Source organism: Hemitrygon akajei, chromosome 9, assembly GCF_048418815.1.
Source record: "Hemitrygon akajei chromosome 9, sHemAka1.3, whole genome shotgun sequence".
Taxonomy (NCBI): Eukaryota; Metazoa; Chordata; class Chondrichthyes; order Myliobatiformes; family Dasyatidae; genus Hemitrygon; species Hemitrygon akajei.
The window spans coordinates 141,621,815-141,646,900 of NC_133132.1; the positions used below are offsets into that span (position 1 = coordinate 141,621,815).

Below are 25,086 nucleotides of genomic sequence, written 5' to 3' on the forward strand. Positions count from 1 at the left end.
TGAAGTTACTTTAATCATATGCTGATTTGCTTTGGGAATTATATTTAAGTTTTCGTTTGTTAATTTTTTTCCAGTTGTACAATAAAAGCAATTGAAGCAAGTATTGGAGCTCGACAGTGGAAAAAAGCAGTCCATATTTTGGAGCTTCAAGATGACAAAACGGTTTACAAATATTATCATAAAATAGCTCAACACTATGCTTCAGTTCAAGAATACGAGGTCAGGAATTTGCCATATGTGCAATTTTTTATAGTTAACCTCTATATCATATACAGTATTGCCATGTTGGAATATTAATTTATAATTTATTTTTACTAGCTAATTCAAGCTTTCACTAAAATTTGAATTGATGAAGGTCTTATTTCTTTATTGTTTCTCTGGGATTTATTCTTCTATCAGGTTCCTTCCATGATAATTTTATAATATTTATTACTTGGTCAACATGACTCAATAGAAGCCTCTTGCTTGATATTCTACAATTATATTGGTACAGATCCACTCTAGTTTATGAATACCTGAATTACATACAAGTAAGTATTTGAGCGACCAATGCAATAGATGTGCTGTGGGCTGTGTTGCTGCAGGTATCATCTATTGTATGGGAATTGTTTTCGCAGCTGAATTTCCAACTTATGAACTGTCCAGGTTACAAACAATTTATAGGAATGGAACCATGCCATAGCCTAAGGAGGTCCTTTGCAGAATATATAGCAAAAGAAATCTGCAGGTTAGAGTATGACAATCAACACATCTAGCCCTGCTGACCTGTGGTGATTGCAAACAAAGTTAATCCCACAGCATTACTCTCCCTGGGTAACAAGACAGAAAAATATATCAGGTTGAAATATAAAAAGCAGAAAAGGATTTCCTTTATATTAGTGTTCTTCAAAATACCAGGATGTGCCAAATACTTGGCAATCAATCACATAACAAGTTCTTATTAAACAGGTCTAGTCATCATTAAAAAAAAGATGAAGCTATTTAATTACTTAATGTTTTTCTTCCCTGTCTTAAAGATTGGTCTGCCTCAAAAGCCTATAGATTCATCTATTGGAATAGATGACAAATTTATGGCCATACTATATATTGAGAGCATTCCTAATGCCTTGATTTTCCAGTATATGTCCGATCCTCCTATTGATTTAAATAACTAATAGTTTGAAAAAGAAATTTAAGGCATTTCAAAAAAAAGCTTGAAATAAAGATGATTTATTTTCTGGATTATTTTCACAAGCCAAAAGATGTTTGAATATCTGAATTCCTAATTTAAATGAACTGTGAACTTGGCAAGCATTGTTTCAAGTTTATACTGCTGCAGAAATAACTTACCTCTATACCTACTAGGTCAAGCTGACTTAGTGATAGTTTTGATGTTTTTAAATTGCATCAAACATGGGCATAGAAGATCTGCTAATAATATTTAAAAGTAGAGAGCACACTTTGTGTGTTTTGTTTCCTTAGATATTACTCATCAAATTTTTCTTGCTTTATTCTAGGTTATTAATAACCTAGCTGTATCCAATGACATTGGGGGTCTCTTTTTATGTTTATTTATAAATAAGTAAATATGTAGGATGATATCTACTATATAATATGAAACCTTAAACTGACTGCCAAACAATCTTTTACCTGGAATAATGTATTAATGCCAGTCACAACATTTGATTTAACTTAAGGCAAAACGTACATATTTTCTTTGGCAGATGGAGTTTAGTCTGGAAAAGTTTGAAACTGTGGAAGGTGAAACTTGAAGGCAAAGTAGTGTGGAAGAATAGAGGGATCTTGGGATCCAGGGATCCAAGTCTATAAATCCCTTAAAGTTGCCGTGCAAGTTGATAGGCTGGTTAAGAAGGTGCACAGTGTGTTGGCATCCTTTGATTGAGTTTAAGAGCTGCAAGATAATCTGCATTAGACCACATTTGGAGTATTGTGTTCAATTCTGGTCACCATAATTATAGTTAAAAGGTCAGCACCACATCATGGGCCAAAGGGGTCCGTACTGTGTTGTACTGTTCTCTGAGAGCAGGCAATTAATTTTTTTTTCACGTTCCTGTCAAAGGTTCATGCACATTGTAAAAGTTAATAACTCCCAGTAATTTTAAGGTAATACATTGTATGTACAATATTACAAGATAATTAAGATACAAAAATGCATTTGAACTAGCTAAGTGATTTATTCAGAGAGTCCCTAAACACTGAAGTGCATTATTGCACTGTTGTTTTAAATATATAAATTGTCCCTCCTTTTCAAGTGTGCCCCATAGACTGATTTAAAGAAATATTGTAAGTATCTTTTCCATGCCATTTTCTAATTTGTGTACATTGCCATTTAAGGCCATAATTTGAATGCCAACTTCTCAGATCAAAAAGCATTAAATTAGTACAAAGCTGGATCATAATCGAGAGTTTTAGTTGTTTGATATAAGAGATTAGCATTGTGGCCTTCTGTACAATCCTACTTATCTTTCTTGTATACTGAAGATGTTTGACCAAAGAATTTGATGACAGTATCTGCATTTGTATTGGGGTTTTTTGGCTATTTTCTCAACTAATTCTTGAATTTGTTGTCTTCACTGTCAATTGCTTGCAGGGTCAAATATACTGTAAATGTATTCTATGAACTTGAGCACTGATATGATGTCCCTCATGTTTTGGTACCAACTACAAATTTGCAAAGACTTTTCTGAATACAGGTCATTGATGTAAATCAGAGGCAGTGATGGTTCCAACACTAAATCCCTAAGGCACCCCGCCCATTTCTTCTCTCCAGCTTAGTGCAGATTGTTCCAATTAACTCAAGCTAATTTCTTATCTAATCCCATCTGTGATCTTTTTTCATTAATTTTTTCCTTTCTTTAGTTTATTTGATTATAAAATCAGTATATCACACACAAGTATATGACATCCCATATGATTTTTGATATTTGGAAAACATTTTCATGATTACTGTTGCAAGCTCATAATTTTTAGGATACATTATGGGCTTTGCAATGTATGTATGAGGTCATAGTGCAAGGTTAATCTACCTCCCCCTCGCCCCATCCCATTGTTCTGTGTAGTACAGATGGACATCAATTTCCTACATTGTGTTTAAATTTGTGAAGATTTGGCTAGAGCGTAGAGTTACAGAGTGGTTCTGCTTCTATGAAATTAGTATTGCATGCTAATTATGATTTACTGTATTGTTTTCTAGTAGATGTTTAATTGTGGCAGTGTTTGTCATTATAATGTCTAACACCCTTTGAACACGTACTGTAGATGTCATTTTGGAATATAGGAACTCTTCATAATGTTGAAAACATGCACTGACATGACCAATTTCAATCTTCACAACTTGAAATCAAATATTATTGAAGAATTTGTGTCTTTTATGGTTCTGTTAACCTAAGTTGATGGTTTTTCTTTTTATCACCTAGACCGCAGAAAAAATGTACATTAAAGCTGACCGAATCAAGGATGCCATTGACATGTATAAGCAAGTGGGAAGCTGGGAGAAAGCTCACAAGGTCCAGTGTTGAATTGTACATAGAAATGAAATTGTTTAAGTAGCATTTCTCCATGTGAATATTGCTTAAGTAGTACTTCATTCTGTGTCATCTGGGACACAAATTGAAGTATAATTTAGTTTGGCAGGAAGATAAAAAGAAACCAGTACATTTATGCTGGAACAAGCAACTTCTGCTAATGAATGTTGTATAAATTAAGATTAACATCTAAGTTCACCCTTGATTCAATAGGAACATCATACATTTGTAGATATGGTGATCAATGGTGCTATAGCTGACGCTACAAAATCTGGTGATCATAGGGCATGTCTCCACACTTGCTACTGTATGTCCATGTCTCATGGAGTTTGACTGTAAAATGTCACTTACAAAGATAGCTTTGATATCTTCCCAATTTATCATTTTGATGTTCAATGTCTAGCTGAATGTTTCCAATGTTTTATTGTTAATATTAACAGTGTTATAAATTTTCAAATCCTGACAAATAGTACAGTTAGCCATTTACTTCAAAAATCAATCAACATGGTATACTTCCAGTGGTCATTTCACCTTTGGATTGCCAGTTCCAACATTTAAATTGGCATTTAAATTAGCACGTATATAAAAATAATAAGATATGCATTATTGTAGTCATACTGCATAAAAACAACTCTGTTGTCCCACCATGTCTGTATCTTGAAGGCAGTGTGTTCTAGAATCCAAATGTTGTCTAGATGAAATATTCTTCCTCAGATCCTCTCTAAACCTCCCATCCTTTATCCTAAACCTATAGCGTGCCATGGGGACTTTTATTTTACATCTCGCCTATCCATGCCCCTAGTGCTGTGGTAAATGTGGTGATACTTCTGCAGCTTCCATAAATTAATTACAATTTTAAACTAAAACTTTTCTTGAAACTTGTAGTTGGCTGTGAAGTGCATGAAGCAAGAAGATGTCACTGCTCTGTATATAAATCAAGCACAAGAATTGGAAAAGAAAGGAAAATACAAAGAAGCTGAAAGGTAACATATGGAACACAATACTTTTGACATTATTTGCAAAATGCAGCCTATCTTTTGCAGGCCAGTGACAACCAGGTAGCCTGCCAAACTCCATCAGGTTTCCGGTTAACAGGATGGAGAAACAATGCTATTTCAGTTAAACTGGAGCTTGTACTGTACTGCTATATTTGCAGCTGGTATTCTGACCTAATTATTGTAGAATGATTGATCAATTTATTTTGAACTGCTCTAGTAACCATATAACCATATAACAATTACAGCACGGAAACAGGCCATCTTGGCCCTTCTAGTCCATGCCGAACGCTTACTCTCACTTAGTAATACCTTTTTATCTATAGGTTGTACATTACTGTGGATGAACCTGATTTAGCAATCACAATGTATAAGAAGCTTAAAATGTATGATGACATGATTCGACTTGTGGCTAAGTATCATAAAGATCTACTTACAGACACTCACCTTCATCTTGCAAAGGTATGGAATAATGAATAAATGGAGCTGTGTGCAAGATCTATCTTTTTATATGCCTGTATTATGCTTCCGCAGTAAAGTAGTACATCAGTGATGGGGAAAGTTATTGAATGAGGGTCTGAGAGATGGGATTTATTTGCATTTGGAAAGGCAAGTACTAATTAAGGATAGTCATTGTGGGAAATCATGTCTCACGGATTTGATTGAGTATCTTGAAGAGATGACCTCGAGGGCATGATGGTAGACTTAGTCTTTGATAAAGTCCTGCATGATGGGCTGTTTGGAAGGTTAGAATAAATGGGATCCAGGGTGAGTTAACAGACTGGATACAAAATTGACCTAGTAATGGGAAGCAGAGGGTGGTTATGAAAGGTTGATTTTCAGTGTTCAAAAATGTGTTGCAGGAATTAATGCGGGGTTCTCAGTTTGTCATACATGCTGATAATTTAGATAAGAATGTAGATGGTATGACTAGTAAGTTTGCAGTTAACACCAAAATTGGTGGTATAGTGGACACGTGGAGGAGATTGTCTAAGGTTATACTGGATCTTGATCAATTGGGAAAGTGGGCAAGGGAATTGCCAATGGAATTTAATTCAAACAAGTGTAAAGTGCTGCATTTTGGGAAGGTAAGCCAGGGTGGGACATGCACTGTGGTCTGGGGAATGTTGTAGAACAGAGGCACTTGGGAGTACAAGTAAATTGTTCATTGAAAGTAGCAATACAGGTAGACAGGATTGGTGTAAAAGGCATATGGCATGCTTTTCTTCATCAAGTGAGCACTGAGTGCAGGAGTTGGGACATCATGTTAGTTGTATAAAACATTGTTTAGGCTGCAATTGGAATGTAGTGTGCAGTTCTGGTCATCAAACTACAGGAGAAGCTCCATGAAAGATTTACAAGGTTGTTGAATGAATTGGAGGGTTTGAATTATGAGGAGAGATTGGATAGGCTGGATCTTATCCCTGCATTAAGATTCAGATTAATTTATTGTCATATACACCAAGGTGCAATGAAATTACTTGCAAAAGTAACAGGATGAGTGCAAAAACAACAGGATGGTGCAAAGTATAATAATGAGAACTGAGGTAGTGTCAAATAAAAAACTAAAGTGACAGCAACAGAAAAGGTAGAATTAAAAATTTGAGAACATGACAGTGTTACTGAGAAGGAATGTGAAAGAGATGATTGTTTCACAATTCTGAGCAATGGGGAAGAAGCAGTTCTTGAGTCTGGTCATCTGCCCTCTGTGTCCCTGAATCTTCTCCTAGAAGGTGGAAGAGAGATGGCAAAGGAGGCTGAAAGGTGACATGGTAGAAGTATATAAAACTATGAGAGGTATGGTAGGAGTTTTTAAAATTAGAATGTTTATTATTTTAAGGTGAGAGGAAGGAGATTTAAGAAGTGATTGGGGGGTAAAATTTTCAGAGTAGTTGCTGTTGGAATGAACTGCTAGAGGAGGTGGAGGTGGTGGCAGGAACAGTAACAGCATTTAAGAGGCATCTGGACAGGTACTTGAATGATCAAGGCACATAGATATGGAATTCATTCAGGCAAATTGGATTAGGCATAATGGTCAGCATAGATGTGCTGGGCTGAAAGACCTACTTTTTTGTATAATGCTATGACTTCTATTGTTTGAAAATATTATGTCTAATATTACAAGACAGGAAATCATACTGACATTGATTTTGAAATTCTATTCATAAATACAAATTGGTATAACTAATCGAAGTTTCTAATTTAAATTGGAGCATTTTGACGACATGAATTTTCTTGAGTACTGAGGCCATTCGAATACTCAATGTCCAGAACTTAACATATGAGGTTTCATGAAGGTTGCTAGAAAAAAAATCTTTGGGCCTTCTTGGCAAGTCTTTTCCCAGAGCCTTTTAAATAATATAAAACTTTACCACTAAAATATGTAATTAAAGAACTGTTTTATAAGATCATAAGAAATATTTTACTTTTCTTGCTCACAACCACAAAAGCATTGTCACATAAATGGGTTTGTGGATCCTGTACTAGGCCTAAACTGCTGCTGAATCTGCAAGCAGAACCCATTAGCTTAAACACTGGGGAATTCAAATAATTTGATGCATGGTGATAGATTTACTACTGAGAAAATGTTAACAAATTAAGTGCTTCCATTTTTGATATGGATCTATTGAAGCTCAGAATCTGGTAGTACTTAAGTGTGCAATTGCAGGCAGTTCTGATGCAAAACTGCCATAAAACCCAGCACAATCTTGCCATTATTTTTCCCAACTGAAATTGCAAGCTAAAATCTATTACTCTGCCATTTATGTTGTTTCAATCAAATTACAGTATTGTTAATGCATTTCTTGCCATCATTTGGGTTTAAAAATGCTACCTGTGCTGATGAAAGTATGTTGTTATAGGAACTAGAAAGTGAAGGCCGTTTTCGAGAAGCTGAATACCATTACTTGGAAGCGAAAGAGTGGAAGGCAATTGTGAATATGTACCGTGTTAATGACATGTGGGATGAAGCATATAGGGTAAGATCTTGCTTGCCTGCATATTCTTATTTTCATCTTGGAATGGACATGAAATCCATTGTTTACAAAGGCCAAATGTGAATATACAAAACATCTAACAAATGGCTCTAATAACCATATAACAATTACAGCACGGAAACAGGCCATCTCGGCTCTTCTAGTCCGTGCCGACGCTTACACTCACCTAGTCCCACTGGCCCGCACTCAGCCCATAACCCTCCATTCCTTTTCTGTCCATATACCTACCCAATTTTACTTTAAATGACAATACCGAACCTGCCTCTACTACTTCTACTGGAAGCTCATTCCACACAGCTACCACTCTCCCAGTTAAGAAATTCCCCTCGTGTTACCCTTAAACTTTTGTCCCCTAACTCTCAAATCATGTCCTCTTGTTTGAATCTCCCCTACTCTCAATGGAAAAAGCCTATCCATGTCAACTCGATCTATCCCCCTCATTATTTTAAATACCTCTATCAAGGCCCCCCTCAACCTTCTACGCTCCAAAGAATAAAGACCTAACTTGTTCAACCTATCCCTGTAACTTAGGTGCTGAAACCCAGGTAACATTCTAGTAAATCTTCTCTGTACTCTCTCTATTTTGTTAATATCTTTTCTATAATTTGGTGACCAGAACTGTACACAATACTCCAAATTCGGCTTTACCAATGCCTTGTACAATTTTAACGTTACATCCCAACTCCTATACTCAATGCTCTGATTTATAAAGGCCAGCATACCAAAAGCTTTCTTCACCACCCTATCCACATGAGATTCCACCTTCAGGGAACTATGCACCATTATTCCTAGATCACTCTGATCATTCTTCAATGCCCTACCATTTACCATGTATGTCCTATTTGGATTATTCCTACCAAAATGTAGCACCTCACACTTAACAGCATTAAACTCCATCTGCCATCTTTCAGCCCACTCTTCTAACTGGCCTAAATCTCTCTGCAAGCTTTGAAACCCTACTTCATTATCCACAACGCCTCCTACCTTAGAATCATCTGCATACTTACTAATCCAATTTACCGCCCCATCATCCAGATCATTAATGTATATGACAAACAACATTGGACCCAGTACAGATCCCTGAGGCACACCACTAGTCACCGGCCTCCAACCTGACAAACAGTTATCCACCACTACTCTCTGGCATCTTCACTGTTGAATCCATTTTACTACTTCAATATTAATACCTAACGATTAAACCTTCCTAACTAACCTTCCATGTGGAACCTTGTCAAAGGCCTTACTGAAGTCCATATAGACAACATCCACTGCTTTACCCTCGTCAACTTTCCTCGTAACCTCTTCAAAAAATTCAATAAGATTTGTCAAACATGACCTTCCACGCACAAATCCATGCTGACTATTCCTAATCAGACCCTGTCTATCCAGATAATTATATATACCATCTCTAAGAATACTTTCCATTAATTTACCCACCACTGACATCAAACTTACAGGCCTATAATTGCTAGGTTTACTCTTAGAACCCTTTTTAAACAATGGAACCACATGAGCAATTCGCCAATACTCTGGCACCATCCCCGTTTCTAATGACATTTGAAATATTTCTGTCAGAGCCCCTGCTATTTCTACACCAACTTCCCTCAAGGTCCTAGGGAATATCCTGTCAGGACCCGGAGATTTATCCACTTTTATATTCCTTAAAAGCACCAATACTTCCTCCTCTTTAATTGTCATAGTTTCCATAACTTCCCTACTTGTTTCTATTACCTTACACAATTCAATATCCTTCTCCTTAGTGAATACCGAAGAAAAGAAATTGTTCAAAATCTCCCCCATCTCTTTTGGCTCCACACATAGCTGTCCACTCTGATTCTCTAAGGGACCAATTTTATCCCTCACTATCCTTTTGCTATTAATATAACTGTAGAAACCCTTCGGATTTATTTTCACCTTACTTGCCAAAGTAACCTCGTATCTTCTTTTAGCTTTTCTAATTTCTTTCTTAAGATTCTTGTTACATTCTTTATATTCCTCGAGCACCTCATTTACTCCATGCTGCCTATATTTATTATAGATCTCCCTCTTTTTCTGAACCAAGTTTCTAATATCCCTTGAAAACCATGGCGCTCTCAAACTTTTAACCTTTCCTTTCAACCTAACAGGAACATAAAGATTCTGTACCCTCAAAATTTCACCTTTAAATGACCTCCATTTCTCTATTACATCCTTCCCATAAAACAAATTGTCCCAATCCACTCCTTCTAAGTCCTTTTGTATTTCCTCAGAATTAGCCTTTCTCCAATCAAAAATCTCAACCCTGGGTCCAGTCCTATCCTTCTCCATAATTATATTGAAACTAATGGTATTGTGATCACTGGACCCGAAGTGCTCCCCAACACGTACGTCTGTCACCTGACCTATCTCTTTTCCCTAACAGGAGATCCAACACTGCCCCTTCTCTAGTCGGTACCTCTATGTATTGCTGCAAAATACTATCCTGCACACATTTTACAAACTCCAAACCATCTAGCCCTTTTACAGAATGGGCTTTCCAGTCTATGTGTGGAAAATTAAAATCTCCCACAATCACAACCTTGTGCTTACTACAAATATCTGCTATCTCCTTACAAATTTGCTCCTCCAATTCTTGCTCCCCGTTAGGTGGTCTATAATACACCCCTTAAGTGTTACTACACCTTTCCCATTCCTCAATTCCATCCAAATAGTCTCCCTAGATGAGCCCTCTAATCTATCTTGCCAAAGCACCGCTGTAATATTTTCTTGGACAAGCAATGCAGCACCTTCTCCTCTTGTCCCTCTGATTCTATCAAGTTGCATGCCATCTTGGACAACAACTCCCATCCACTCCATAATGTACTGGTTAGGCACAGGAGTATGTTTAGCCAGAGACTTATTCCACCGAGATGTAACACTGAGCGTCATAGAAAGTCATTCCTGCCTGTGGCCATCAAACTTTACAACTTCTCCCTCGGAGTATCAGACACCCTGAGCCAATAGGCTGGTCCTGGACTTATTTTTTCCACTGGGCATGATTAACTTACTATTATTTAATTATTTATGGTTTTATATTGCTATATTTCTTCGCTATTCTTGGTGGTGCAGCTGTACGAAACCCAATTTCCCTCGGGATCAATAACGTATGTCTGTCTGTCTGTCCGTCTATCACACCTGAAGCAATGAAATCCTGGAATATTTAGTTGCCAATCACACCCCTCCTGCAACGATGTTTCATTAATAGCTACAACATCATATTTCCAGGTATCAATCCATGCTCTAAGCTCATCCACCTTTCTTTCAATGCTCCTAGCATTAAAATAGATGCATTTAAGAAACTTTCCACCTCTTCTTGTCTGTTAATCCCTAACAATGTGATCAACTTTATTATCTTTTTCTTCCTTCTCCCCTACATCTTCGGTCTGAGCGCTCCCCTTCTCTATCACTTGCCTATCCTCCCTCACAATATGTCTACTAGCTTTCTCTATTTGTGAACTAACCTCCTCTCCCTTCATCTCTTCAAATTGATTCCCACCCCCCCAACCATTCTAGTTTAAAGTCTCCCCAGTAGCCTTAGCAAATCTCCCCGCCAGGATATTGGTCCCCCTAGGATTCAAGTGTAACCCGTTCTTTTTGTACAGGTCACATCTGCCCCAAAAGAGGTCCCAATGATCCAGAAACTTGAATCCCTGCCCCCTGCTCCAATCCCTCAGCCACGCATTTATCCTCTACCTCATTCCATTCCTACTCTCACTGTCGCGTGGCATGGGCAGTAATCTGGAGATTAATACCTTTGTGGTCCTTCTCAACTGCCTTCCTAACTCCCTATATTCTCCTTTCAGGATCTCTTCCCTTTTCCTACCTATGTCATTGATACCTATATGTACCACGACCTCTGGCTCCTCACCCTCCCACTTCAGGATATCTTGGACGCGATCAGAAACATCCTGAACCCTGGCACCAGGAAGGCAAACTACCATCTGGGTCTCCTGATCGCGTCCACAGAATCGCCTATTTGACCCCCTAACTATCGAGTCCCCTATTACTACTGCCTTCCTCTTCCTTCTGAGCTATAGGGTGGACTCTGTGCCGGAGGCAAGGCCACTGTTGCTTCCCCCAGGTAGGCTGTGTCCCCCCCCCCCCCCCCCCCCCACAACAGTACTCAAACAGGAGTACTTATTATCAAGGGGTACAGCCACTGGGGTACTCTCTAGTATCTGACTCTTCCCCTGCCCCCTCCTAACCGTGACCCACCTGTCTGCCTCCCGTGGTCCCGGTGTGACCACTTGCCTGTAACTCCTCTCAATCAACTCCTCACTCTCCCTAACCAGACGAAGGTCATCGAGCTGCAGCTCCTGTTCCCTAACACGGTCCCTTAGGAGCTGCAGCTCGGCGCACCTGGCGTAGATGTGGACTTCCGGGAGGCTAGGAGACTCCAGGACCTCCCACATCCGACACTGAGAACAACAAGCTGCCCTCACACTCATACTTCCCCTTTCCTCAAATAACAGGAAAAACTGAAACTTAAACCTACCTTGCCTTGCCCGCTTCTGCCTAAGCCCATTGAGCCCAAGCCCTTAAGCCTTCACTCTGCTCCCAGCTCACTCCACTGCCTGCAAACAACGCTGCCCGCTGTATAAGGCTGTGTCCTTTTTAAATCTTCCCTGCTTCACTGCCCGCCGTCACACTCCCGCGCAGTCCCGCCTCTCTTAACTCAGATGAGAATAAGAAAAATTCAAGGTGGCTCCCGCCGCACTCCCATTCTGATCCTCTGACTCCCTTCTCCAAACGAAAACCTATTCAGGATTTCTGCCCTTTTCAAATCTTCCCCGCTTCACTGCCCACCGTCACACGCCTGTGCAGTCCCGCCTCTCTTAACTCCGATGAGAATAAGAAAAGTTCAAGATGGCTCCCGCCGCACTCCCGTTCTGATCCTCCGACTCCCTTCTCCAAACAAATAAGTTGAACATCTGTGTATTTTAGATTACAGAACTATGTTCGGTAAAAGCTTGTCGTCTATACATTTCCTCATAAGTAAACAGATCCTATTGGATTTTCTATTTTGGTGTCTACATCTGCCTACTCTGGATAATTTGAACCATAATAGAACTAAGAGATAAAAAAAGAAAAATTGGATTATGAAACAATTATATGGCCCCTAAATCAATTTTTTCCCACTCAGAAGATGCTGGCTGATCTGATCTTACCTCAAATCCACTCTTTTATCTGTTCCTGTAATACATGCCTCCTTTATTGACCCAAAATCTGTTCCAGAATCTTATACATTTAAGAAAGAGGAGGCAACATAGTAATGTACTTCGAAGAATTGCATTCTCACGATTCCAGTGACCTGGGTTCATTCTAGACCTCTGATGCTGTCGGTGTGGAAACAACATGTTCTCTTTGTAACCCTGTGGTTTCTCCCAGGTGCTCTAGTTTCTACTCATGTCCCAAAAATGTGTTGGTTTTCATGCACTTTAACTAGTCACTGCAAATTACACTGAAGCAAACTCTTGAGATCTTGTTCCTTTACTACCATATTCCCAATTGTTTTCTATCTTAGTTCTTCCTTTGTTCACACATCTCTGCAACCTCAATCCATTTTTATAAACTATTCTTTCAGTTTTCTTCTCTTTGTTATCTTCCCTTTTTTCCTTTTCTCTCATCTTTTATTCTATCTTTTCGCCTTCCTCCTACCGTCCTTTCTGTTCTGGCTCCCTCTTTGCAGCATTCTTCCGTCTTTCATTCAGTCTATATCATTAAATCAAATTTTACAGTTTTTTCTGTAAACAAGTTTTTCTACCCCACCCTCTAACCATCTTGCTACCTCCTGATCATTTTTTCTTAAACATATGGAGGATACTTAGTAGTCCAAATTTGCCACTAAAGGAGACTAATTAATAATTAGTTAATTATTATTAACAATTAGTAGTAATTAAGTAGCTTTGTATCCAACATGATGTAATAGTTTTAGTTGGTTAAATCCATTTCTTTTTCCTCTTTATCATACACTTTGTGGTTGTCTTTGCTTCTTACTTGATTATTAAGCCTTCGTATTATTATTTTTACGTGGAGTCATTATTAGATGGGTAACAAAAAATTTGGAATGAAGATATATCGAAATACAGAATTGGATGCTTTTTAAAAGATTATAAGGGTAGATGCATTTACTTAGGCACGCACTAACCAGAGAAATATTGGGAAATAATACAACCCAGACGATACTTACAAAATGCTTTTGTCATAATAATGGGTAGTGGATCACTTAATGAGCTGTTTAGTTTTCTTCTATGGCATCCCAGTGTTTAAATTCCAAATTGAAAAGTTCCCAGGTAGATTTTGTAAATTATTTTATCTTTTGAGAAAATGTCAGTATCCACTTTAACATTGTAAGTTTCCATTTAAAATTGAATTCTATCCAATGTGAGAATTGATTTAAGCAAACTCCCCTGTGTTTTTTTTGCAGGTTTCTAAAGCCCATGGGGGTGCGAATGCTCATAAACAGGTGGCCTATTTATGGGCTAAGAGTCTGGGAGGAGAGTCAGCAGTTAAATTGCTGAATAAATTTGGTCTTCTGGAAACAGCAATCGACTATGCAGCTGATAACTGGTGAGATCTACTCAAACTAAAATCATTACACATTGCTTTTTGTGTTATATGACTGTTTCACTTGCCTTCCTTTGTTATTCAATGCTCCTTATTTGATTGAATAAATAACCTCCTTATTTAGGATGGGCACACCTAGTGAGCAAACTCCTGAAAGTTGGAGTAAAATGAACCTATCTTGCTAATTGTTAAACCCAATTTTGCGAACACAGTCCATTTTTCACAATTACCTCCTTTTAGAGCAGAGGATATTTGACCCACCGTGTCCCTCCGGCTTCTTTGTGTATTGCTCCTTTAAGAACAAGACTGGTGAGGTCTCAGAGAAAAGGCTGAAAATGATAGATATGAGAGGAGAAAAAAGTGGAACATGGAATCAAGTGAAATAGGTAGGGAGATCATATGGGAACAGAAGGGGAGAGAAACCAGGGGGAGGACTGTTTCGTGATGGGCAGATGGAGTGGGTAAGCCCTTTGTCTCTTCTTCCTATCTCCAACCAGCTTCTGTCACTATTTCCACTGTCCCCTCCTCCATCATCTGTGTTCACCTACCACTTGCAAGCTTTTGCTCCGCCACTTCCTTTCACCTTTTCATACTAGCTATCATTCCTCTACCTTTTAGTCCAGATGAAGAATCTCGACACAAACATCAGCCGTCCATTTCCTTCTGTGGTTGCTGCCTGACCTGCTGAGTTCCTCCAGTATTTTGTGTATTGCAACATACTTCCAAATCAAGGCTGTTTGTGAAATTGAATGGAACATGAATGTAGTGCTCTCATATGCCTGGTACATTTCACGGCCAGAGGCATGAAATTCTGGCATAGAGTTGAAGTAACCTTGGCAAGTAACTCTAATGTATTTTCGGCCACATTCTGCTATTAATAGAAGAATTGAACGCTAAGAGCGATGGCTTACGTTTTGTTAAGCAGGGGATTTTTGCTGGATTGTGCTGAGCTTCTTGGTTATTTATTGTTGGAACAGCACGCATCTAAGTAAGTGGAATTGGGAAGTCAAAAAGTGAGTCACATGCTGTAGAATACACACCCTTCAACATTTTATTTCACACAAAAAAAACAGGCAATAGAGGGCATAGTAAGAATTGCAGTCTTCCTTGTGGTGCAGAGTTCCATTAATTACATGTACATTTAGTTTGATAAGTGCTGCTAGTCAACTCTGCTCCAATAGTTTGAGTTGGCTACTAGTTAACAGTAAAAACAATGGTAGGGTTCCAGTGAAGTGAAGATGAAAGCTGCCTTCCTGAGGGGAGGAATATAATCCCATCATATTCTGGAGACCTATGAAGAAAGAATATGATTTCCTTGCTTTCCATGTTCTCCACAAGGGCTTCAATGCAGCGTTAAAAAATAATTTAATCTGTCCCTCCCTTGATGGTGCACATGGTTTTTCAGGTTGCTGTCAATGCGTAACTGCTCTAGTTGCAATAATCCTCCCCCTTGAAAGTCCAGTTAAGATTCCGGGAACACCTGTTAGCCAACCTTGTTAGCTAGTTGTGATATTCCATTGCTGATTATTACAGTCATTGAATAGTATTTGTGGTGGCTGGATCCAGAGGCCTTCAGTGTTGGTGCATAGCTAGTATTACACTCAATCGATATATGATAGTGTCAGCATTTTGTAAATCAAGCAGAACATTATGGTATATAGAATTACAGCAATACGATACAAATTTAAGGCTGATGTATAAAGGAATTCATGAGCTCTCTGGGAATAAACTAAATTTTCTCGAAATATTTTTGAGGTGATTGAGGTGAACATAAACTATATTTAAATTGCCAGATTAAGACTTATTGTAATTAAGTTGATGTTAAATAATCACTTAAACTATGATAAAATTTGCTTTCAGTTCTTTCGAGTTTGCATTTGAATTGTCACGACTATCAATGAAAAATAAAATCCCAGACATTCATCTCAAATATGCCATGTATCTGGAAGATGAGGTAAACTTTTGTTTCTTTATTGACGTTCAATTAGTATCAGTTGATTTACAAATCTTATATCTAATTTTATTTGTGAACTTATGATTAAAATAGAGTACAATACAATTTCTTACAAAACAATAAATTTGATGGCAGAGCCCAGTGGATACACCCAATAGATAGCTAAGTACAAAATGTTTTATCTTTTCCAATCCTTAGTTTGTTGTTGTTACGTTCTCATTCAGAATTGGACATAGGTTATTATCAACATTAGATGTTTTAGTTGTTTGTGAGAGCAAAAAAAATCTCTTCGTTTTTAGAGCTGGGTTATGTCCAAACCTATAACCCCTAATTTATGGTTTCATTAGTTTTTAACTCACTGGTGCTTTTAATTTGATAACATAACATTAGAAAATAAGTATAAGAAACAAGTGAAAAATGTACATAAGAAATTTAGTTGGAGAAATATTAAGGAGTAACGATAGGATGGAAAGTCATCCTTGGTTAATGAATAAACTTCTCGGGCTTCCAGCTGAATACGGGTATCAATTATAACCAACGTTTCGATGACGAACTCTGCCATCTTCATGAGGGATGATGCCTGCGTATATCTAGACTGGTGGTATTTATACCCCATAGTCCACCGTCTAGACATACCCAGGCATCATCCCTGAAGAAGATGGAAGAGTTCATCATCAAAACATCGGTTATAATCGATAGCCGTACCCGGCTTGAAGCCCAAGAAGAGTTTATTCATCATATATGCCAGGAAAGCACTAGATCCTTTTTCGCCCTTGGTTGTTCATTATAAAAGCAATTATATGAAATCAGTGGAGCCAAATTCTGTAAGTAAAGCATGACATATGATTATTACGTATACCTTATGCTCAGTTAGCACAAGTGACTAGGAACAAATTTTATTCTCTGATGATATTTCTATGTGAGTTTACAAAACACCACTAGTCAATCAACAGATATTGTGGTAAAGCATGACTAATAAACTTAGTATTAGAAATTGTTGCAAACCTTGTATGAATACACTAAATTAATCAAAGCAAAATGCAGACACATTTTTCCAGATAGAAATATAATGTTCACTTCTAATTATTTCTCTTTTTCTAAATATATCATGTTTCACAATCTTAGGGTAAGTTTCAAGAGGCAGAAATTGAATTCATTAAAGCAGGGAAGTCTAAGGAGGCTGTCCTTATGTAAGTCTTTCATCTGCTAAGTCTTCCATTTTGTAAATGAATATATATTGCTTTGTGTAGCTTAACATTGTTTACTTATTTTTAAAGGTATGTACATAACCAGGATTGGGACGCTGCCCAGAGAGTGGCAGAAGCTCATGACTCGGACAGTGTAGCTGATGTCTTGGTGGGTCAGGCACGATTTGCCTTTGACCAGAAAGAATATCAAAAGGCTGAGGCTTACCTCCTGAGGGCTCAAAGACCAGAACTGGCTGTTAAGTATTACAAGGTCAGTTTTTTTTTGCCCAATTGGCTTTTGACAAGTTTATAGTTAACATATCATTTGCACATATTTGTTGTAATGAGACTTGGTAGAACATCAGTGTCAATGTGAAATAGTAATAATCAGAAATGATCTTTAGGGAGTAGTTTTCCAACATTTGTCTGTCAAGAAGCAAAGTACAAACAGATTTGTTTTACCAGTGGTGATGCTAACAGTGACGTACAATTTCCACAGTTATCACAGCATTTATGGAACAAGAATGAAACTATATTGCTAATCTCAGTGAAAATTACAGTAACCACTATGTTCCAAACTGGTACAGGGGCATTAATAGCATTTCTAACTTTTTGTAGCATTCCGGTGTATTATAGCTATGGTAGATGGTTGAGGTAACTCCACAGAAATTTGAGGTTATCCTACTTTAATGGATGAAAGTTGTTTTTACTTGAAACCTTTTGTTGCAGGATGTTGGAATGTGGAGTGATGCAATTAAAATTTGTAAAGAGTACATCCCCAACAAGCTGGAACAACTTCAGGAGGAATATGAAAAGGAAGCAATTAAGAAAGGAGCAAGGTGAGCATATGAGCTGTTTAATGCACATATGGTCAAAATCATGAAAATATGAATTACAAAGCTAGATATTAAATTAATAATATATAACATGGATTTGAAGTTTTGGTAAAAAAATTATATCATGTTGTATATACCTCTATTTGTAAGGTCTTCTCTACAGAGGTCTCCCCTATTTTCTTTAACTCTTTGAAAATCTGTTTTCATTAACATATTCTTAATCGTGAGATATTTTTCTGCTTAAATGTCATTTCCTCCTCCACCTTACTTGACAGGACCCCTGAATATGCCATTTCCATTTCCTAAAATTTTATTATTGCTTCCTATTTTTCCCTTGCCTTCCTTCCAACAGCTTCAGCATTAACTGATCATCCTTTATATAGCTGTCATCCTTAATGAAATGCTACCATTGGGCATTTCTCCCTTTTCAGTAGTCTGTAGGGACATTTCCCTCCATGGATTCCTGGTTCACTCTCCAAATAGCCTTTCCCCTTCTCACGGGTGCAGGAGGTGCAACAAATATACTTTTAACTCTACCGATCATCCAGGTACCCAAAATGCAAATAACTTGAACTATTTCCAATTTAATATACTGTATTCTGCGCTGACAAAATGGCCCCCTCCACACTGGGGAAAGCAAATGATCCTGGATAACCACATTGCAAAATATCTCCATTCAGCACACAGGGGTGACCCTGTGCTTTCAGTTGCCTGAAGTGTATATTTAATATTCGTCATCCAGCCCTTACTCTGCCTTTGGCCTCCTACACTATTCTAATGAAACACAATATTAGTTTGAAGAGCAACATCTCATCTTTGCAGTAGTTATATTTCAGGATTCAAAACTGAATTCAATAATTTCGTTTTATTAGTTTGTTTCTGAACTGACTAGTCCTGATATAGAATTGTAACATTACTTTATTGCCCTTTCTCCATTGATGCTGCCTAATCTCCTGAAAGCTTCCAGAATTCTATTTCATCTTTCCAATAATTGCAGTTTTGCATCCCACAAATCTAATAGTATTTTCATTTCTTTTTGTTTTCTTTCATTTCCTTCTATTTATTTCTCCACCAGACAGAACAGCCTTGATTAGCAAGCCTTTAGCACTCTCTCAAAGCCTGCATTACATCATGCATTCTCCATTAACCCCCATCATAGACATTCCCTTTGTTCTCTCCACCATTCCATTTCCCTCTCTATTCATAAAATTCCACTGGATGCCTCATTAACAAATAATTCAATATCCACAGTATATTCAAGATAAATACTGCGCATGCCCATGGAATTACGGGAAAGTTACATACGTGGATAGAGCGTTGGTTGATTGGCAGGAAACAGAGTGGGAATAAAGGGATCCCATTCTGGTTGGCTGCCGGTTACCAGTGGTGTTCCTCAGGGGTCCGTGTTGGGGCCGCTTCTTTTTACGTTGTATATCAACGATTTGGATTATGGAATAGATGGCTTTGTGGCTAAGTTTGCTGATGATACAAAGATAGGTGGAGGGGCCGGTAGTGCTGAGGAAACAGAGAGTCTGCAGAGAGACTTGGATAGATTGGGGGAATGGGCAAAGAAGTGGCAAATGAATTACAATGTTGGAAAGTGTACGGTCATGCACTTTGGTAGAAGAAATAAATGGGCAGACTATTATTTAAATGAAGAGAGAATTCAAAGTTCTGAGATGCAACGGGACTTGGGAGTTCTCGTGCAGGATACCCTTAAGGTTAACCTCCAGGTTGAGTCGGTGGTGAAGAAGGCAAATGCAATGTTGGCATTCAATTCTAGAGGAATAGAGTATAGGAGCAGGGATGTGATGTTGAGGCCCTATAAGGCACTGGTAAGACCTCACTTGTGCTGACTTTAGAGAGGGTTCAGAGAAGATTCACTAGAATGATTCCAGGAATGAGAGGGTTAACATATGAGGAACATTTGACCGCTCTTGGACTGTACTCCTTGGAGTTTAGAAGAATGAGGGGGGACCTCATAGAAACATTTCGAATGTTGAAAGGCATGGACAGAGTGGATGTGGCAAAGTTGTTTCCCATGGTGGGGGAGTCTAGTACGAGAGGACATGACTTGAGGATTGCAGGGTGCCCATTCAGAATGGAGATGCGAAAAAAAATTTTTAGCCAGAGGGTGGTGAATCTGTGGAATTTGTTGCCACGGGTGGCAGTGGAGGCTGAGTCATTGGGTATATTTAAGGCAGAGATTGATAGGTATCTGAGTAGTCAGGGCATTAAAGGTTATGGTGAGAAGGCGGGGGAATGGGACTAAAGGGGAGATTGGATCAGCTCATGATGAAATGGCGGAGCAGACTCAGTGGGCTGAATGGCCGACTTCTGCTCCTTTGTCATATGGTCTTATGGTCTTCTGCCAATTTGGAAATTTATATTTCAGTTCAAACAAGAACCTTGCAGCACAAAAATCCTGAAATTGCTGGTTAGAAACACCACTGTCAACACTTATCAGCATGTCTGCCTTTGTGACTCAGAAGAGAACGGGGAGAAAGAGGCACGATGTGGTGACAAGGGATTCATTAGTTAGGGGAACAGACAGGAGGTTCTCAAAATAAGGTTTAATATAAGATCATAAGACATAGGAGCAGAATTAGGCCATTTGGCCCATTGAGACTGTTCTGCCATTCCATCATGGCTGATCCTGAATTCCACTCAACCCCTTCTCGCCTTCTGCCATGCTGCCTTTTCGCCATATCCTTTGATGCTCTGACCGATCAGGAAATCATCAGCTTCTGCCTTAAATACAGTCAGCCCTCCTTAGCTGCGAGTTCCGCATCCGTGAATTCAACCAACCGCGAATCGAGAAAACCTGGAAGTGCTCTTCCAGCACTTGTTGTTCGAGCATGTACAGACTTTTTTTCTTGTCATTATTCCCTAAACAATGCAGTATAACAACTATTTACATAGCATTTACATTGTATTAGGTATTATAAGTAATCTACAAACCCTATTTCCAGAAAAGAGGATATTTTCCAAAATGCAATAAAAACAAAAATCTGTGATATGTTAATTCACGTGAACCTTTATTTAACTGACAAAAGTACAAAGAAAAGGTTTTCAATAGTTTTACTGACCAACTTAATTGTATTTTGTAAATATACACAAATTTAGAATTTGATGGCTGCAACACACTCAACAAAAGTTGGGACAGAGGCATGTTTACCATTGTGTTACATCACCTTTCCTTTTAATAACACTTGTTAATCGTTTCAGAACTGAGGATACTAATTGTAGTAGATTTGCAATTGGAAATTTTGTCCATTCTTGCTTGATATAAGACTTCAGCTGCTCAACAGTCCGTGGTCTCCGTTGTCTGATTCTCCTCTTCATGATGCACCGTACATTTTCAATAGGAGATAGATCTGGACTGGCAGCAGGCCAGTCAAGCACACGCACTCTGTATCTACAAAGCCACGCTGTTGTAGCCCATGCAGAATGTGGTCTGGCATTGTCCTGCTGAAATAAGCATGGACGTCCCAGGAAGAGACGTCGCCTTGATGGCAACATATGTCTCTCTAAAATCCTAATATACGCCTCAGAGTCAACAGTACCTTCACATCCATGCAACTCACCCATGCCGTGGGCACTGATACACCCCCATACCATCACAGATGCTGGCTTTTGCACCTTTTGCTGATAACAATCAGGATGGTCGTTTTCATCTTTGGCACGGAGAACTTGACGCCCGTTTTTTCCGAAAACTAGCTGAAATGTGGACTCATCTGACCACAGCACACGGTTCCACAGTCTTTCGGTCCATCTGAGATGAGCTCAGGCCCAGAGAACTCGCCGGTGTTCTGCATAAAGTTGATGTATGGCTTCCTCCTTGCGTAATACAGTTTCAAGTTGCATTTCTGGATGCAGCGATGGACTGTGATAAGTAACAATGGTTTTCCGAAGTACTCCCGAGCCCAGGTGGCTATAATTGTCATAGTAGCATGACAGTTTCTTAGGCAGTGCCGCCCGAGGGCTCGAAGATCACGCACATTCAACAGTGGTTTCCAACCTTGCCCTTTATGCATTGAGATGTCTCTGAATTCTCTGATTCTTTTCACAATTTTATGTACTGTAGATGTTGAAAGACCTAAATTCTCTGCAATTTTGCGTTGGGAAATGTTCCTTTTGAACTGACTAACAATTCTCTCACGAATTTTGGCACAAAGGGGTGAGCCACGACCCATCCTTGCTTGCAAAGACTGAGCCTTTGATGGATGCTACTTTTATACCCAGTCATGATACCTCACCTGCTACCAATTAGCCTGCTTAATGTGGAGTCTTCCAAACCGGTGTTAACTTGAATATTCTGTGCACTTTTCAATCTTATTTTAACTCTGTCCCAACTTTTGTTGAGTGTGTTGCAGCCATCAAATTCTAAATTTGTGTGTATTTACAAAATACAATTAAGTTGGTCAGTAAAACTATTGAAAATCTTTTCTTTGTACTTTTGTCAGTTAAATAAGGGTTCACGTGAATTAACATATCACAGATTTTTGTTTTTATTGCATTTTGGAAAATATCCCAACTTTTCTGGAAATGGGGTTTGTAGAAATGATTTAAAGTATACAGGAGGATATACGTGGGTTATCGTGGGTTATCGTGGATCGGGATCAAAAACATTGGAAGTTCTCTTACTAAGTAAGTTGGAACAGGTACATCTGGTATTATTTAGCTTCGGTTAGTCAAACGTTTGTCTTAGTATGTAGTATATATTTCACCTTTCTATGCATATAAAACACTTAAGAACGTATGTTTCAGCGCCGGGCTCAGGAACAGACCGCTTCCGAATGCACTCTCCATCCATGCCAGGTTGATGTGGAGGATCAAAAACTCAAAACCTCAGAACCCAATAATTAAATCACTGCGTCACTTAGTAATAATTGTAGCTTTCATCGGGGCAGGGCCTTTCCCACTTTATTCTTTAAAATTGTTCCAATTGTTGACCGATGTAGCCTAACGCTTTTACAATGACCGATGGCGTTTCACCTCTTTCTGATCACTTTATTATTTCCACTTTATTTTCAATCGTGATCGTGATTATTTTCATAAACAGAAACACTGTGGATTCAGAGCTCTGCTGGGTCCTAATGTCCACCACACTGAGACAGGTTAAATAAGATCTGGGGTTCCGCTGGGTCCTAAGGTCCACCACATTGAGACAGGTTGAATAAGGGCCTTGAGCATTCGCGTTTTTTGGTATCCGCGAGGGGTCCCAAAATCAGTCCCTCATGGATAAGGAGGGCCAACTGCATACCCATGGACTTGTCCTCCACCGCAACTGCGGCAGAGCATTACATGGATTCACTATTCTCTGGCTCAAAAAATTCCTTCTTACCTCTGCTCAAAAAAGGTTGCCCCTCAATTTTGAAATTTTGAGGCTGTGTCCTCTAGTTCTGGGTACCCCCACCATAGGAAACATCCCCTCCACATCCACCCTATCTTCCAACATGTGGTAGATTTCAATGAGATCCCCCCCCCCACATTCTTCTAAATTCTTCTGAAGCTGCCAAACGCTCCTCATATGTTAACCCCTTCATTCCTGGAATAATCCTTGTGAGCCTCCTCTGGACTCTCTCCAATGACATCACATCCTTTCTGAGATACGGGGCCCAAAACTGTTGACAGTACTCCAAGAGTGGCCTGACCAGTGTCTTGTAAAGGCTCAGCATTATCTCCTTGTTTTTATATTCTATTCCCCTTGAAATAAACACCAACATTGCATTTGCCTTCTTTGCCTGTAACTGTATTGGTACCTGTAACCTGTACTCAACCTGTAAATAAACCTTCTGGGAGTTTTGCACGAGGACTCCTAAGTCTCTCTGCACCTCTGATGTTTGAACCTTCTCCCCATTTAGATAATGGTCTACACTATTGTCCCTTTTACCAAAATGCATTATCATACACTTCCCAACACCATATTCCACCTGTGATTTTTTTGCTCATTCTTCCAATTTGTCTTAAGTCTTGCTGCAATCACATTGCTTCTTCAGCAGTACCTACTGGTCTACCTAGCTTTGTATCATCTGCAAACTTTGCCACAAAGCTATCAATTCCATTATCCAAATCATTGACAAACAATGTGAAAAGTAGCAGTCCCAATACTGACCCCAGAGGAAATCTACTAGTCAATGGCAACCAGCCAGAAAAAGCCTCTTTTATTCCCATTCGCTGCCCCTGGCTGTCAGCCATTCCACTATCTATGCTAGAATCTTTCCTGTAATGCCATAGGATTTTAATTAGTTAAGCAGCCTCACATGTGGCACCTTATCATATGCCTTCTGAAAATTCAAGTACATGACATCCACTGCCTCTTGTTTGTCCACTTTGCTTGTTACTTCCTTGAAGAACTCCGACAGATTTGTCTATCAAGAGTTCCCTTTACAAAAACCATACTGACTTTGACATATTTTATCATTAGTCTCCAAGTACCCTGACATCTCATCCTGAATAATAGACTCCAACACTTTTCCAACCACTGAGGTCAGAATAATTGGCCTATAATTTCCTTCCAGTCTACCAGGATCATGCCAGAATCGAGTGATTGTTGAAAGATCATGACCAGTGCATCCATTATCTCTTCAGCATCCTCTCTTAGGACTCTGGGATGTAGTCCATATGGTCCAGGTGACTTTATCCACCTCAAGATCTTGAGTTTGCCTCACACTCTTTACTTTGTAATAGTAATGGCACTCACTTCTCCTCCCTGACACTCACAGACCTCTGGCAAACTTCTGGTGTCTTCCACAGTGAAGTCAGATGCAAAATACCCATTAAGTTCATCTGTCATTTGTCTCCCATTACTACCTCAATAGCATCATTTTCCAGTGGTCCAATATCAACTCTCACCTCCCTTTTACTCTTAATATAACTGAAAATACTTCCAGTATCCTGCTTTATATTATTGTCTACTTTGCCCTCATATTTAATCTATTCCCCTCTTATAGCTTTTTTAGTTACCTTTTGTTGGATTTTAAAAGTTTCCCAATTATCCAGCTTC

At 38.8% G+C, this 25,086-nt stretch overlaps 1 protein-coding gene across 2 annotated transcripts in view; it reads left to right on the forward strand.

The window, feature by feature from the left end:
- ift172 (intraflagellar transport 172) overlaps positions 1–25,086 on the forward strand; it is a 184,771-nt gene that overhangs the window by 100,940 nt on the left and 58,745 nt on the right. For both annotated transcript variants that reach the window (XM_073057150.1, XM_073057151.1), the window contains exons 25-34: positions 75–219; positions 3,417–3,506; positions 4,410–4,507; positions 4,846–4,981; positions 7,381–7,497; positions 13,961–14,103; positions 15,961–16,054; positions 17,180–17,244; positions 17,332–17,512; positions 17,971–18,080. In XM_073057150.1, the coding sequence (XP_072913251.1) occupies positions 75–219; positions 3,417–3,506; positions 4,410–4,507; positions 4,846–4,981; positions 7,381–7,497; positions 13,961–14,103; positions 15,961–16,054; positions 17,180–17,244; positions 17,332–17,512; positions 17,971–18,080 (1,179 nt within the window). The remainder of the gene's footprint in view (positions 1–74; positions 220–3,416; positions 3,507–4,409; positions 4,508–4,845; positions 4,982–7,380; positions 7,498–13,960; positions 14,104–15,960; positions 16,055–17,179; positions 17,245–17,331; positions 17,513–17,970; positions 18,081–25,086) is intronic.